This window comes from Numida meleagris, chromosome 1, assembly GCF_002078875.1.
Source record: "Numida meleagris isolate 19003 breed g44 Domestic line chromosome 1, NumMel1.0, whole genome shotgun sequence".
Classification (NCBI taxonomy): Eukaryota; Metazoa; Chordata; class Aves; order Galliformes; family Numididae; genus Numida; species Numida meleagris.
The window spans coordinates 24,801,640-24,819,622 of NC_034409.1; the positions used below are offsets into that span (position 1 = coordinate 24,801,640).

Below are 17,983 nucleotides of genomic sequence, written 5' to 3' on the forward strand. Positions count from 1 at the left end.
TTGTTGTGACTATAAAGACTACATGTCTAGCTTGCTGCAAGGAAAAGGTGATTTACAGATTGTCTAAGGCTGGCAATCAGCCAAATTGTTTGCTATCTGCTGTAGCAAAAAAAAAAAAAAATTCACTAGTTTACAGTGGATTTTTACCAGTTTATTTTCTGAAGATATTATTATCTTGCCAACATACAAGCGAAAGCAGAACTAGATGTTATTCATTTTTCCTCTTGCAACCTCAAAATTACCTCTACATATGAATGTGGATATAGAAACTGAATGACCTGCCTGAAAAAGGAACTGGAATTGTGCATCCAGTAAAAAATTCAATTTTCAAGACTTTTTTGCTTCTCCTGTTCTTGCTGTTCCCTCTGCATTCATCACAGGCCATTGAGAAACTCATAAACATTCCACTCACAGAAATGTTAATTAAAAGATCAAAGTTCTGAAGAGAAATTGAGTATGACAGGGGATACTATCTAGATGGATCCCTGACTTGACCTGGTATGGTTGCCCTTATGCAATGGGCAATTTTGCATTACATATATTTCCCATATGCTCAATCACTCTGAATTTGAAGACAATAATGCACAGCTCTGCTTTGGCCCATGCCCAAGAAGTGTCTTGGGACTTTCATATCCCTCCTTGCCCTACTCATTCACACACATGACCTATATGTAAGAACTCCAGGAAATCCTCATTAGGATCTTTGGGGACATGATACTAAAATCATTTCTAAGTTAATGTTAGCAGCAACTTCACCTGAATGAAAATATAAATTTAATGGGAATGACTCCAAGACAAAAATGTAAGTAGGATTTAACTGATCCTCACAGCAAAGTGCATAATTTCACAATTTGCTAGCCAACATCTTGTTAAAAAGAAAAGATTTTTGATTCATTGCCAGATCATCTTTCCTTTACATTGCAAAACATGTCTGCTGATGAGGTGAAACGGGGAAGCTGTTTAGGCCAGCAGGGAAGCAGATACATTAAGTGAACTAACTCAACATGCCTAACACAACACTGTGTTAGGGAGAAGCACAGTACTCTAGGGGGCCACAGTGCAACTGTCCACCCTTCAATAACATCATTACCTAGGGTGCATGAGGGGAAAGACAGACAGAAAAAAACTACTAGACCTAATGAGAGCAAAGACGTGATGCTGGCTGCAACCACAACTGCACAAACAGCAGGGATGTAAATGGAGTTTAAAACACTCCAAGAAAGGTGCTATGAAAGTGTCTTGGGGATTAGACAAGAGAAGAGTTGAAAGGAAAGTGAAGTTCAAAAGAGCACACAACTTGGTTGCACTGATGCCAATACGGCACAACATCCTGTCCCCATTAAAACCAATGGCAAAGCTCCCATTAATTTCCGTGCGCTGGGTCTGAAAAGAACATCAGCAGCTCTAGCAGAGAGTTTTTCCTCTTTGGGCTTTCAATAAAATGAATAGTTTTATCAGCTCATAATTAAACAAAGAATTTGAAATAAGATTTAGTCTTGTCACGTTCACTGTGAAATTTTGATTCCTGTGTGCTGAGCTTTATGTCCGCAATTTCTTAATGAAAAAAAGAAAAAAAAAAAAAAGACTCAAGAATTCTGCAGACCCGTTACTGTTCTGTACACAACTTGTCCAAAATTGTACTTGGTTAAAGAAATCCACATGGAGAAATCAGCTCTGCACAGTCACACACCCCCTCACACTTCATATCCTGGGAAAGGTCGTTGTCCTCAAAACTGTCTGCATAAACCTTCAGACACTGCTTAACTTTTAACAAGGATGCATTACTATGGAAGTTTCAGGTGACAGATTCTGCTCTGTATGGTAAGCTACAATTGTAGAACCGCTGCTGTGTTACAATCCTGACAGGAATCAGGAGTCACTGGCTTGGCATCTGTTACACACAAGAGGAAACAGAATCAAAAATTAACAGCCATCATTAGACGGCAGGAGCAAATAAGATAGAATTGTATAGGAAAGTGTCTTGTCCCAGACAAAAAAAAACACAAATAAACTGTCTTGTCCCAGAAAACTGTCAACAAACAAGGTAAAAGAGTACAGAGATAAATGTTATGACTCGACTCTGCATACACCAAGAGGCCCTGTACTGCTCTGCTATGCCCGGACAAAGACAAAAAGACAATTTGACTCATTAAAATTCATTATAGCCACGCTGCCTCCCAGCAGCCCTGTACAACAGCGGAACTGCCAGAAGGTGGCCCAGGATTTGACACAAAAGGCCTCCAGAATGAGCATAGTGGCCGCCTTGCCTCTCTTTCCTTGTGGCAAGGTCCCTGTACATGGAGAAGGTAAGCACGTCTCATTGAACATCTCATCTTCAGCACAGCAACTTCAGACTGAGGTGAGCATCAGTCAAAAGGGACGTGAGGCTCTCCATCAATGACAAGAGCCAATAAGTTGGAGAGATCAAAACTAGGGAAGAGAAAAGCTGGCTTGGAGATAATTTCTTCCATATCTCATCTCAACTAAGCAACCATCTTGATTACCCTACTTTCAATCAGAAATTGTGTACACATAAGTGCGAGTGTATCTATTCAAAAGAAAGAAGTAAAAAAGATAAAATCCAGAGAACATTTTCATGCTAGGTTTTGTTTTTAAAATCAAACCTTGGTGATGAGATATTTCAGAATTGTTCCGTAAGAGCTACCTCTAAGAGACAATCAATGTGCTTGTAACAAATTGAGGCCTATATTTTTTTAATAACTGTGAAGTAGCATGACATAGCAAGGTAAATCCTAATTTTTCTATGGACTAGAAAGAAAGTAAATGTTGCATTTTAATGGAAAAAATCCATTTTCTTCAGAGTATTAATTCCCTTTTTTAGACTCTGCTACTTTTTAACTTTGTGATTCTATTATTGATACTCAGTAGTGAATAAACCAGTGCTGCAGAAAGGTATTTTAAATGCTACATTTCCTTTTGGTATGGTATTACAATAAAAAGAAGCAGCCATTTTTTCCCCTAATTCTTATGGGAAAATCTGACCTTAAGTACAGCTATTGACTATCCAAACCAAATTAATGGTGATCTACACCAGAACACTTGTATCATTAGCATTCCAATGTAATGCTCTTAGGATTGACAGGATTTTCACCATAGGATCCTAAATAAACTTACTTTATAATTTACTTGTCTTTCATGAAGCCATGTAAACAGGAGGAACTCCAAGGATGTTTACTGCAAAGGAACTGCTCCATCTAAAGACTAATAGCAGTCTTATAAATGTGAAAATGGTCTTCACCCTGAAGCACTGCCTGATACATTAGTATTTTTCACCCATAAAAAGTTTTCTTTTAATTCTGAAAGTTTACATGCAGTTAAGTTTTAGTTTTCAGAGCATTCTTATTTATTTTTCAAGGTTTTTTTAATATAAATTTATTAAAACTTGAATTATCAGCATAATCGCACTTAGCATACATCTGGATGGCTGCTATAGAGCAGTTTCTGATCTTTTTTCATCAGCTCATTACAAGACTTAGCTGGCTTGTAATTTCCCTTCTACAGACAAGTCATAAGCAGTTTAATAGGAAGCTTGACATTTTCCATACTACACTTCATTCTAATGGGAACAAAGACTTGCATTTCTGTAACTTAATTATTCTCTTAAAATAGTTCCTTGGAATACCTCACAGAAAGGTAGAGGAGAGCTGTTTCATAGGAAGCAATATGGACTTCAGATAAACCTATGCGTTATTTCCCACAAATTACCCTTCCCCTCTTCGTTTGCCCAGTTCACATTCCTCCTTGAAAATACAGCTAAACTACATCACATTGAACACTAATGGTGATAGAATTGATTCCTTTCTGTATCAACCTATCCAAAATAAAACTTTGGCCTAGAGGTCTGTCTAAAATTGAAAATACTCACTGCATGAGTACATCTGACCAGCTGGGACTATCCAGGCTATTATATCTACAGTTGCTGATACAACAGCATTTTGAACACAGAAGCAGATATCTCACTTCTACTATTAAATCACAGAAAACTGAAAATTACCTGCGTATTTAATGCACACATTGGTTAACAGAAGTTTTCAAATTTGAAGACTGGATATCCACCATGTCTAGTAAGATACCACTAACAATTTACTTTCACACCAGTGGCATGGTTTTTCAAACAGGTGGGATTTCATAAATTAGGATAATCTTAATATGGAAAAACTGATAAACACAACCAGTTCATATTTTAACATCAAGCTCATCTTCATATACTTTGGAGCACCAAACTCCAAGCATGTTTTACATGTTTATTTATGCAAAATTGTTATCACTAAAAAGACAACTTTGTCTTTCTTAGTCTCTTTGGTAAGACTGGCCAAAATCATGTGAAGTTTCACTGTCCTTTCTTGTTAATGTACATGAAATTTTCTCCTGAAAATTCATGAGAATTTTCTTTAAAAATTTTACATGAGAAAATAACTACTTTAATTCATCAGTTCTCTATTTTTACTTGGGAAAACATATGTTTGCACCTAGCAATAGGTAAGTTTTAAAGATATTAACACATGATCTGAAAATAAGTTACTTAAGAAGGTCTCTGCTTATCTCTCCATAATTATTATATTTCTAAGTAATCCACAGAGAAAAACCTGTAGTTACTCAGAAGATTCTATATTAATTTAGCAATCCTTATGACTGCATCAATTTACGGAACACTAAAAATTCACAAGAAACAAGAATAAATCTTACCCCTAAATATAATAATATTCCATAGAACATAAATTTCCAGAAGAAGCATCGTCGAAGAGCATTAATGAGTTTGGGTTTTTTCTTTGAAGTTGCCAGCTCTCTGTCCCACTCTCTGAAAAGGAACCGAAAAACAAGACCATTAAGTTGTGTGAGCAAATACATGGGTCTATGGCTCTGACATACTTCAATTCACTCAAGCATATCCAAGGAGATTTAGCTTAGGTGACTAATGAAACAAAGCTTTTCAGAGACCCCAAAGACCTGGTCTTCATTGACTTGATAGATCAATAGAAGTTCAAATGTAGTTCAGCCACATATTTGGCAGTTTTAAATACACAGCCATACATCACCCTGCAGGGAACTAATGCATGAAAAGGTCACACTGTATGTTTTAAAGAAACCTCGTGTACTTAAGACCAACACACAAATAATAGCCAAATAAATGCTTTGGAGCTCTTCCAATCTGCAAAAGGAAAATACCAGAAAAGCATAAGAAATGTGAGTTTTCTACTGCATAGCATTAATTTTTTATTCAGTAACTGATCACTAATCAGAAGTGCTACATATAAAAGAGCATATGTTTAATCAAAACTCAGCCCACAGATTTAAGCACGCCTAAGAACTTAATCAGCTAATACTTTTCTTCATTTTTGAACAGAATATTAAATAACCAGAATATTCCATTAATAAATTCTTCTCTGCTTGAAAACACATTAGGTATACCAGTGCTATCAATACTTTCCACCAATTTTGAATATGTACATCACCCCACACTTAAGTTTAATTGGATTGTTGTAACCATGCGGATGGGAGCTGCTCCAGAATGCCAGCAAAAGCTGCACCAGAGGTTTTGGGAGAGAGACTGGATTGAAGCCCTTGTGTTTATATAAAACAGTTCTAGGTGCAGCACAGTTTCAGAGTTACACCCCACTGAAAAAGAATATCAAAGTGTGATTCTTGAAACAAAGGTATTCCGGGAACTTCTCATACCTTTCTAGTTTTTCAGAAAGATTGTCAGCAGAGTCTGCAGAAGGAATTTGATAAATATCCGACAGTTCCAGTCGTTGTCTGTAACCCTTTTTCAAAATTGGTTTTGTCCATCTAAGAAAAAAAATAATGATGACTAGTTTCTGGGATTAATGGTGGAATTGCACTATCCTGTATGACTATTTTGTCCAAAGCACCCAAATTATGCATATTTGCGCACATACACACATATGTACACACAATATGATATAATACATTGCAGCGTTACATTATTCTTATTAAACTACATTGACAAACTCAACATTAAAGGGATAATTGAAAAATCGTCACATTTAATTAGTTTGGGGTTATGATTATGCCCCAGTCTTCCCATTTAGTCAGACAGTGAGCAGGGCATCAAGTCCTTTGCTCTGTGTTTGCAAATACCTATCATGTCCATACTAATGTTCATTTAACAAAGTTATTAAGATTATGAGACACAAGTCTATAATCCTCATAACTCAGTAGAACACAAATGTATTTCCCAAGAGAACAGCTATATTACACCCACTGCAAAGGGAGTATGTTTTAAGAAATTGGAAAATTATCCTTCCTTTCTGCAGTCGTACTAATGGTTTCAGACAAATCACTTGGGCTTACTTCTGTCTTTGACACCACTTTATCTGAGAAATATCACACAATTCACAGTATTTTATAGCAAAGCAAGCTATGAGAATCTACTTTGTAGTCATTGGTAAAAGATCCATAAGCTTCACCACTACTGGAAATAGGGGGAAATATTTTCAGGGATGTAAGAAGATGAATCAGAAAAACACTTTTGAATTCAAAGTAATATCATTATGTGAAAGTCTTTGGTGGCCACCTGATAAATCATGTACAAGATGGCAGAAAGGACCAGTTGGCTATGGACTTTGTGCACATCGTGCAGAAATGGCTAATCCCTTCAAGAACAGCACTCCCATTGACTGTCTTCATCAGAAACTCTGTATATGTAGATAGTTATCATAAAATACATATATCTACTACATATATCAGTTATCATAAAATGAATATAAGTTATGGCACTCTAAATCAGTACTGTAGCTAATGCAAGTAAGCAGCAATACTTCCTAAGCAATCTTTTTAATACTCAACACGGTAGTTCAGTAATATCCTTGCTGAGCTCCTTAATAACACTTTGAGACTGCAATAAGCAATTCCCAACTTGTCTTGACAAAAGAGAAATGCTTTACATTTTCCAACCTTGTAGGTTTTGGGAAAACATTTTCCATTGTCCTGCTTCTCCCTGCACATTTTATTTTGTTTATACTTTTGATTACCACCTACCTTGGCATTTTGTCACTGCTCGAAGTAACAAAATGTGACTGCAATTAGAAAGCAGAGTGGCCGTACTATCATTTGAGGGTGGTGGCATATTTAGCAAATCTATTGTACTCCTGAGAATGTCTCTTGTTCTTCTTGGTGTTTAACTGGCTCTACTTATCAGTGCAATCTAAATCACATGCCCCTAAGTCACCATCTTCTCCCAGGTCAACAAGTCTGAATCAGACTTAGTGCAGTCCTTGTCCCCATACATCTACTCATCAGAGCAGCAGCATCTACAGCAGACGAATTCCTCTAACCAGCTAAAGGAGTGGTATTGACCCCTTCCAGGGATATTCCGCTCTGCACTCAGGTTTCTACCACAGTCTTTGGCAGGGCTTGCACATCAGTGTTCACCTCCAACCTGACCTGGTCTTACTGGGAAGTCCCACTTGAACCAACCAGTGAGCCATGCCATGTGCCTCCGGTCTGAGCGGTGGTACTGGGAGAATCCAGCTGTTGTGTGGCATTTGTCTGGTTGTGCTGTTAGGAACCATGTCAGACTGTATACATTTAATGAAAAAGAACATACTGGTGTGAGAATACATGAATATCTCCCACAGACAATTTTTTTCCAGATTCAAATAGCATCCAGGCTACCATCATGCCCTGGATTTCTTGCAAAGTTTTGAAATGTAAAATGGTTGTACATTTATTTTAACCAGCAATGCCATCTGTAGTTATTCATGTTTCTTTACATTAGCTAAAACAGTTAATTTTAGTTTGTTAATATGGCTCTTCTGTTTTTAGGCTTACTAGAAATGATTTGTCAGTATTAATTCCAAGCCTTTCTTTTCATGTCTACTGAGAACGCGAAATTTCTTTTGAAAGGAAGAAAGCAAGAAGGAAGGGAGACAGATTGGCTTTACAGCATTATGTTAGCAAATACCACCGGATTACTGGCTGGCATTTAATGAACTCTTTCACAGAGAAACCTGTAGTGCTGTCAGAGTTTTGCCACTAACTAGCAATGTTATTATGGGTACACACACATGAAACCCAGCAGGGGACAAGTTTCAAGGGTGTACAGTAGGAAAGAAGAAAGAAAGGAAAACAAGTTCCACCTCCATATTAATTGCCTGGTAGCAAAATATACCTTACACGTTTGATACATAAATATAATGTATACAATGCTTGAACTTCTCTTTAGTTATATTTCTAACAACCACCTCCTTATCATGCACCTTAGAAGTATATAACAGATTTCTTATTACAGCTACTTATTTCTCCAGCAGCCTCACCTCACTCAGACAAATTGTACAGAAAGGACAGATGTCTTTGGCTTCCCAGAGAGTATTAACACACACTGTTGACTTGTCAATAGGATTTGACTCTCCCTTTAGGCTGCTTTGCGTGTTGCCAAAGACAGAAAGAGCCTCTGTGTTGCTAAGCCAACCGTCCAGATCTTCCTCCCCGGTGCAGGAGCTCCCCGGGGACAGCAGACCCTCTCTAGCCCTGAGGCACCGCTGCTCCAGGACAGCCAGTCCACACCGCCGAGGCCTGCCCAGCAGAGCAGCTATCTGGAGGGGAACTTTGTGTACAATACAGTGATATATCTACTGAGAGACACTGAGGCAAACATGGCTGCACTTCTTTCAGTCACAAGGTATTATTACGTCTTAGTAACATAGCTAGGAATAATGCCCATAGCTCCAAAGGGAGAGAGCCCAAATCTTGATGAAGATGAAGCAAGGAAAGTGTCTCTGACTTTATCTTATCCCTTCTTTTAACAGTTTTGGGGGGAAAAAATCAACCCATGATTTTGATGCTTTGGAGCCCAAGTTTTACAGTGTGTTTTCAGAGCCACTAGTTCCCACTGACAGTAGGAAAAGATCAAGGCACCACATAGATCTCAGTCATTCCTGAAAACCCAAACTAGACCAGACACCATGAGAGCCTCGCACTCCAGTCCTCTCCAAAAAGATGCCCGCTGCTGCAGCAGAAGAACAACTTGCAAATTGTAGCTTATGTGATACTGGAGGTGGCAGTTCTACCACACCTGAAATGCTTTTGCACCACCAAACTTCTTCTGCGAGCTTCCTGCAATGCAACTGCACAGAGAGGCCTTAGCTCTCCATGGCCCTCACTAGTGTGTGGCACAGCCTCACAGCTGCCAGGCACCACGGCCTAGCTCCCAGGCCCTGGTTGCCCCCAGCGCAGCGGGGCTGAGGTTGGCTGATTTTTCTTCAATGGTAGATACCCTGCTGGAATAGTTTTCAGAATATATATCACACCTTCAGCATTTTTTCCTTTAAAAAGAAACAAATGCAATGTTCTGAAATTAATATTTACATGCAATTATTGCAGAGCTTCAAAAGAAGGTAAAAGGTAAAAGCAGATTGCACTCATATCCACTTTTTTTTTTCTTTTTTTTGATATTCAGCCTTCTAGCAGAAATGCAATATATTTCCTTACAGTCAGTAAGGCAGCCAAAGTATTTCAGCTTGCAGAACTACTGTAAGAACTATTATTGTGTAAAAGAACTATCAAATACCATAGCAGTGGTGATGGGTTCTAGATGGATTTGCAACATTTTCAGCATATACGTACAGTAAGACAGGCTAGGAGAGAATGTTTCCTCATCTTCATTCTTTTCCTGTTATATGTGCCATAGCAAAAGCATGAGATAAACATTTTTTCCCACTCTTTTGAAGACACTTAAAACAGGCAAAAGAAATTTTGTATCAGCAAAACTGTTGCAGAACTGTGCTATTCAGGACTGAGTTCCCAGATGATCACTAATGTGACACCAACTACCTTCACTCAGTTTAGTACTCCACTATCTTAGCCATGCATTTGCAGATATATTTCATAACAAGTTAATGCACAGCTGCACGTTTCATGCTGTAGCACTTTCCAGATCTGTAATTTGTTCCAGCGGCAGCAACCGGGATCTGATCAGAGGTAAATATCTTCACAAACTGAACAGATTTGTGGCAGTTTGAGCAAGGGAATGGGAGGAAATTATCTATTTAATATAAATACTAAGAAACAAAAGGTAAACTGCCACTACAGAAGTAATTAATGCACACTTATAGGCTGCTGCTGCTCCTGCTTGCTTTTCGTCATCTTCTCTGCATCCTGGTGTTTGCCAGTCTTCAGTCTGACTCTTGAAAATTAATGAGAAAATGTCTCACTTCTTCCAATTTCCAAAATCTTGGGCTCTGAGCAAAGCAACACTGATGGTATTTTGGTTTTTGTTTTGTTCTGTATTTGTTACCTCCAGAGAAATAAAAGCATCACCGATTTCAAAGATTAACCATAAATTGAGTCAAGTTAAAAGAAGTAAAAAATGAAAGATCAGATTGACTCCAATACAATACAGGTTCCCATTCTTTATTTTGAAAGTTGAAACAAGTTTATAAAAAGGTAAGTACCAACAACATTAAAACACAGCAAGAGAAAATACCTGAAACCAAGTACCTTTCCCATCTGTCATTTGGGATTTTCTCTTAAGGCACAACCCTGCCCAAGGAGTCAAGGTGCCAGTTCTGCAGAGGTCACCCAAGTACTGCCTTCTAGGAACAATCCCAAAGAAAGGAATATCTTAAAAGTCTATTTAATTCCTCCTAATTTTGGAAGCTTCCTGACACAGTTTTGGTTAAGCCACATGCTGAGTGTGAAAATGCTCATGGGGATCCTTTTGTTTGTATGAGACTTAGTGAAACAGAAACACAGCCCACAAATTCTTGCTTATACAACACAGGCTTACCCTTTCTTACTTAACTTAGAAGACATAATGTGACACTTTAGTATCCAGAATTAGGTTTGGCACCACTCTGCCCCTACAAACACTATGTCTACATACATATGCTGATACAAAAATATTATAAAAAGATGACAACTTGTATAACTCTCCTGCAACAAGTAGCACTATTCTGACCAGTTTGAAAGCATATTCAAAAAATCTAGATATTCGGAGACTGAAAGAGTTGGTAATTGTTTGCTGTAGAAATATGCTGAAATAACTTTGCCATACCAGAAACATCCACGTGCAATTGAAGCTCTGGGTAGGAAATCTCCAGCAGTCTGTTTTTGCCAACATCACCACACACTTCCAGGACAGTCAAAATCTTTGTACGCTCCTCTTTCTTCTCTACAGAACTAATAAGCAAACCTCTTTTTAGCCCATTCTTTGTCTGTGGTATCTACTTCGACTTTAAGATTTTCAGAATAAGCTTTCTTATTAAGTATACTGCAGTGCTTAGTACAGTAGACTTCAAACTTCCATTAAGGCTTTTGGAAGCCTATATGATACAAGTAATAAAATTAATTTCCATGTCAATACCTAAGGTATTATAAAATCTCTCAAGTCTTTCAAATACTTGATCATTTTATTTTGAGTACTAAAGACTACTGTTTTTTCTCCTGCAGAAGAAAAAGAAGCTTTACATATACTCCAGAAACTCAGATAAAACTTGTTACAGGCAACTGGTCTTCTGAGGTATAAAACACCCAGAGAAGAGTGGTGTGCTACAGAGGGTTTGCATTTCTGCTGGTCAGATTAAAGGTGTGGCATCAGGCTGAGACAAGGACAGAATTCAACCTTAAGGTATTATGCGGCTGAAATGATTCCAAAGTAGGAAAGTCAGCATTCTTTCTCTAATTCTTTTCGTGTTTCATACTCAGACTTTCTAAAGAAGCCCCAAACTTGTAGGCATGGTGAACCTTTGGGGCTGACCTTCAAAAGTACTGAAAGCTCACTGTTTCATACAAGTATGAAGGGTGGGCTAATCAGCATGTCCCTAAGGACCATTTGTGGCTATAGACAAATGATCTGCACCTCTGCACCACAGTACCATAACAAAGAGGGCTTCTCTGAAAGTAATGACTCCCATGTTATTATGTTGGCCCACAACTTCAGAGGCAGATGGTGGTGGTATGGCAAGGATAGAGGTTGGGCCTTCCCACCAATATCCCATTACATGCTGTTTCTGTGTGACAGATGGCAGCAGAGGGACAGTCTGACTGAAATGGGGTCTGACACGGAAGGGTGCATGAAGCAGAGATGTGTCACTGAATTCCTCCCTGAGGAAATAATTGCACCCACTGACATTCATTGATATTTGCTGAACATTTCTGGAGACCAAACAGTGGATGGCAGCACACTGAGGTGGTGGGTGGTGCATTTCAGCAGTGGCAACAGAGATGGTGGGTCACCTTCACTGGTACAGATTTTTATGAGTGTGGCATGAAGGCTCTTTCCTGATCATTGCTGGTGAAAATGCATAGCTAATGATGGTAGCTATGCTGGAAAATAGTGTTTTGTAGCTGAGAGTTTGCTCTATCAAAAGGTGTAATGTGCTACACATGATAAGTGTATACTCTTTATATATCACATATATGTGATATTCTTTAGCAGATAGGATTTTTGATTACCTGGGATTACCAAAAGTCAGGTCCTCATGACTAAACCAACAAAGGGCCTTAAGAATACAGACTAATATGCCTTGCACACATGCCTAAGCAAGCTGTTGCAGCAACTGAAACATCATACTGAACAATTCAATTCAACTGCTCCTAGCTCACGATGCACATAGGCTCTCAGAAAAAAAAAAATGGGCAAGATGCTACATTTATGTATTTATAGGACACGTTCCAAATATTTGCTGGATATTACAGATATTTGACCTCCGGAGTGAAATACATTGCCGTGAATTTAGGAATTCAAGACAGTTTCAGTGCAAGTTTTGAGTGCAAACATGCATAATAAATCCCACAGTTTTCCAGGAAAATAAGTACATAGATTTATTTCTATTCAGAAATCAAAAACCTAAGTACCCTCTTTGTTCTACATGCAATGCTAAGACACCTGGCTCAAGGATAGAGCAGGTTCCACTTTTCAGCCACTATGCCTCACTGGAAAAACTACTTACTGGAGTAGGTCTAGCCCATGGGTGTCCAACATTTTTGTTTGCCTGGGCCATGCTGACTGAAGAGGAATTGTCTTGGTCCACATATAAAATATATAATATAGTTAATGTGTATAAATAACAACACTTATTTTTTATATTGATTATTAATCTATAAAAAAAGAAGGCAACAAAACACATGGACACACATGGTCTAGCCTTAGTTCTTTCTCTATGTGAAAGAATTCAAACTAATTCTTGTGAGAAAGCCTTCTTGAACCAAAAACTATTTTGGTAAAGGCACAACCAAATGTTACTCCTGAAAGCATGTCATTGCAAAAAAAAAATATATATATATATATATATATAATTAAGAATGAATCAAGCTGAAAAGAAAGAATAACCGTGACTATAGCTCTCGAGTCAGGTACTCACAAAACTTAAGTCCCAGATGCTACTATCCACCCTGAAGGCCTTCAACAGACACCAACTTCATAAAGAGTGCCCTTAGAAGAGGAATCAGGACTTACATGCAAATAAGTTTCTTACATGCAAGAGTCACAGTGCTTTAACTGAACCAGGGAGAAAACTAAAACACCTTGAAAAGGAGGGACAGACACTGTCCACACACTGGTAACTAGTCCTACCTCCTAGAAGACATGAGAGGGAAGGATACGTAGAATGTAATTCCATTTCCTATCCCTCTTAACACACATACAGTGGACGAAGGAATTCAGCATATATTCCCATCACACCACTGTTCTTGGTTCTAGGAACCACTGGACAGCTACCTGTATGAAAAGGGGGCAGGTTGCTTTTTCTCTGATTTGGAAAAAAAAAGTAGCTAGAGTAGGGCTGCTATGTTGAACTCACAAGAAGAAAGAGGGAGAAGATGGCTTCATTTAAATTGCTTATCTGGATTTACCTATGAAACAGAATCTGAACTACTCAGCTCTGCCAAGACAGCTGTCATATTTGGTACGCAGAAAAGCAAAAGTATATGCTTAGAGAGTTGGACGAGAATGCAATGATTGCCTTTTTGAACTTGGGAAAAAACCAAAAAGAAATATATATATTGTCCCAAAGTTCTGAAAATCCAGTGATAACTCTGTGTTTCCAACTATAAATTAATTATACCCGCATTCATTAAACCATAATGATTCTTCCTGAACTCAGTTCATCTACAATAAAAACCAAGTGGCAGCAAAGTACTCTGCCTTGTGGGATACAAAAGGTATGGCCTTCACCCTGCAAAATCCTTCAACATACACAACTTTGTTACAAAGACAAGAAGGAAGATTCACAACGAGTATGAAGATAGGCATATCACCATCTGTGTGCTCCTGTAGAATAGTTTATTTTCTTTAAACAAGATAAAAAGTTGCCAGGGCACAGAAAAATGTCTTCCCAGTGGTTTTGGATAAAAGAGATTAACTCTAAACACGTGATATGGAAAATAATACAAAACGAAAAGAAACCCTGAAACCCTGAACAGTTAATATCTAGTGTTTTGTAAGTGTCATACTAATGGATGACCTCAAACCCCTTGTGTTCACACTTTATTTCCAAACCATCAAAACTAGTGTCTAAAGCAGAAACTCTTCAAATTTTAGGCAGAAGTTTGGTTTTTGTGCCTAAATACTATCATTACCATCCCAAGCAATACTCTTTTGTTGCCCTGTCAGCCTAGCTAATCTTGAAAGTCCAACAAAATGGCAAAATTTCCCTGTTATTACTCCTTGTATACACATGATAGCTTCTCAGTTTTTAGCACAACAAATTAAGAAAAGAAAAAAAAACTACAAACAACACTGAATTGTTCAAATGATCTTCTTAAGAGTAAGTACCTCCATGCTGACCTCAGTACATTCAGGCCTATCCCTCCAGCCCAAACAGGATATGTGTTGGAGCAATAAAGCCTTGTCAACAGGTTTATAGACATCAGTATCAAGAAGTTGATAACACCTCATGAAATATTAAATAAATATTAAATAACGTTATATTTATCCACAAGATTTTCTGAATACTAACATACTTCTGTGACCTCCAGCTCAATGGCATTATAACCAGATTGGTACTTCACAAGTAATTCCACAGGAGCTGACCAGAGAAATTACTTTACTAAAGCATTCATCAACGTTGTACTTGAAAAAAATGTATCCTACCATTATCGGAAAAAGCCATCTTTCTCCATACACACCAAAGAAGGAATTGACTAATTCTTCCAGATTGAATGCCCTTTTGGTTCTGTCTCATACTTTCATGGAATTAAAGCACGTACTAAAGTGTAGGCATGCCTTGAAGTTCTTTACTGAATAGCATCAGTTTCATAAACCAATAATGTGTGTACATTCAGTTAAAATGCTGATAAAATATTCTGACATCTTAGAAAACCTTGTTCCAGTCTAACACATTAATCACTGCATTGTGGATTTTTCCAGTTGAGTGGACTGGAAACAGTTAATCTTGATATTGATATGTAGCAAATGCTGCGACTTCATAAAGCTCATTACAGAAAATATACTTCATATACTTCCAAGCACTATAAAATTCTTACACCTTGATGCATTTTTGCTCTGTGATAGTTTACCTTTTAATAATCTTTAGCACTGATACGGATCTAACCTGATGAGAAAGGAACTGCTGGAGTCCTTGAGGACTGAAGCATTTTAAAACAAGCTAACATGTTCCATAGCTATAAAAAAGGCATGTTTTTAAAAGATATATTAATTACTTGTATTATTTTTAAGAGAAAGACATTCTTTCTGCCAATTTGGCTGTAATACATTTTCTTAACTTCTGGTCTTTGCTTTTGTGATTTTTTCAAATCTTTTATGTAAAGTTCCTAAGAAACTAAGGCATTTGCAGTGTACTTGTCAAAATGCAAGTAACTTTATAATTAATAGACATCATTCAGAATGTATGAGTCTTTACAGAGTTATGCATACAGTTTTAGCTGTTCTCACCCAGTGAACTGAATGTGTACTTTAACAGATTGATTTTTCTGTGACATACAGTTATTATAAAGTTTTGTAAATAAAGTTATCAGGCGTAGTCAGTATTGACCACAATTATCTCTTTCACTTCATATATTAGTTTTTATCACTTCGTTTACAGTAAGATAGTTGGTGCAATATCACATATCCTCCATGATACGCAAGATTTAAATGTCATTTAACTGACTTGAAGACTTGGATTTTAAAAGACATTGGATTGGGCCCCGGGATGGTTAATTATGCACTTCCTGAGCATGAACTGTACCTGGTTTCAGCCATGGAAACATTAACTAAGGTCAGAACCAGAAATACGTTTACTTTATCACATTGGAATCTTTCCTTGATCTTCCCGGGTTCTAGGGGAGAACCCTGACAGAAGCTTTACAAAGAAATAAAATCAAATACAAGTGGCTCCATGAGCACTGAAGTCTTTATGTAGCCTCCTGTCCCACAGATTTGTACCTTAATACTTGAGGGGAGAACTAACTGAAGCTTATCTATGGATTAACGCATACAGGTTTATTCCCATCATCCACATTCTCATGATCTAACAGCATTTGAGGGAAGGTACAGCTGCACTCACACAGCAGCATCTACACCAGACTCCCCTGGGGTCCTCACCTTTACCTGGATGCTTACAAGGCCTCAGAAACCACTTATGTTCAGGCTCCTTCCCTGCGATCACATCTGGTTAAAGATGAACAACAGAACTCAAAGCGAGGGAGGCTGGCAAAACAGCAATTCACAGAGGGCGCTTCCCTTAAGAAACTTTTTTAAGCGAAAAAAAGAAAGAAGGAAAGAAAAGCCCAGGCCAACCTGCTGAAGAGGAAACCTGTCCCAAAAGGTTTAGAAAGTGAGTGGGCTGCTGCCAGCCGGATTGTTTGCTCTTTCCAGCTGGCAGCGTTAGTTCGAACAATGTCAAGTAGAGTGCGTTCAGGCTTCTATACCGACTTATACAGAGCGTTGTGCATCGGTGTTGGCATTGGCTCCTTCTCTTTTTATTTGTTGTTGTGCGAAAGAAAAGGCGCCAGCCAGGGACTGAACTAGTAAGAGAACGCTATCAAGGCTCACAGGGAACTCCTTCCAGTAAGAACGCGTCTTGCGCTCGCACGCCGAGCAAACGCTGAAGCCCGAGGAGCCGAACGGGGGAACGCTCGCTCCGGGAGCATTCCCCGCCGCCCCCCGCCCTTCCCGTGTTTTCACCGTTTACAATGAAATAACAGATCACCTCGTTGAGCAATTTACCAAAGGTTGCTCAAATTATGCCATAAATTAATTTGTCCGGGGCAGGTGAGGGTTTATGACACCTGACAGATCGAGACCGCTCGGTGCTAAAACCCCGCAACAACAACGTGCAAGAAAAGAGATAAGATCCCACCGTTCGGCCACAGCTCCCACCGCTCTCCCCGCGGAGCCGGTCAGAGCCGAGCGCGTCCTGGCCGCCGGGCGGGAGGGAAGGGCAGGGAGCGCGGGGGAAGGGAGGGAGGGGAAGGGGGAGCAGGGAAGGGAGGGGAGCCCCGCGCCGCACGTGTCCCGCCGCGCCGGGGCTCCCACCTGAAGAAAAGTTTGGAGAAGATGTTCGCCTTCTCTAGGGGGGACCTCTGCATGGTGCCCAGGGGTGCGCTGCGCGGCGCGGACAGCGGCGGCCGCTAATCGCTCACGCCCGGCTCGGCTGCTCCACTCTCGCGGCTCTCCCACCTTATCCGCTCGGGCCGCTCTGATGTCATTGCCTGCCTCCTTCCCCTGCCCCTCTCCCCGCCTCTGCTTTGCCCAGGTTCAAAAGCGGGAGGGCTGCGGCGCCGGCCCGCGCTCTGCCTCCTCCGCCTCCTCCTCCGCCGCGCCCGGTACCCGCTGCCCGCGCTCCCCGCCCCGGCTCCCCGGGGCAGCGCGCTTCCTGCCCGGCCCTGCCACTGCGCCGCAGAAGCCCCTCGGGGAGACACCGGCCCTCCAACCGGGGCCTTCTGCCCTGGCTGCGGCGCCGAGGGGAGGCGGCGGCGACAGCGGCGGCGGCACACCTGTGCCCGTGCGCACCGGCGGCGGGACAGAGCGCTGCGGGCACTGGGGACGGACGCCTTCGGA

The 17,983-nt window shown here is 39.8% G+C and overlaps 1 protein-coding gene across 5 annotated transcripts in view; it reads right to left on the minus strand.

Annotated features, from left to right (window-relative positions):
• Positions 1-17,654, minus strand: part of CFTR (cystic fibrosis transmembrane conductance regulator) — an 82,058-nt gene extending 64,404 nt beyond the window's left edge. For 3 of the 5 annotated variants that reach the window (XM_021384851.1, XM_021384850.1, XM_021384849.1), the window contains exons 1-3: positions 7,426-7,568; positions 5,698-5,808; positions 4,708-4,819 (exon numbers count right to left, since the gene is read on the minus strand). In XM_021384851.1, coding sequence (XP_021240526.1) covers positions 4,708-4,819; positions 5,698-5,808; positions 7,426-7,553 — 351 coding nt within the window. In that variant the 5' untranslated portion in view covers positions 7,554-7,568. Of the gene's footprint in view, positions 1-4,707; positions 4,820-5,697; positions 5,809-7,425; positions 7,569-17,458 lie in introns of those variants that run through there. The other 2 variants (XM_021384852.1, XM_021384853.1) reach the window with 2 other exon arrangements.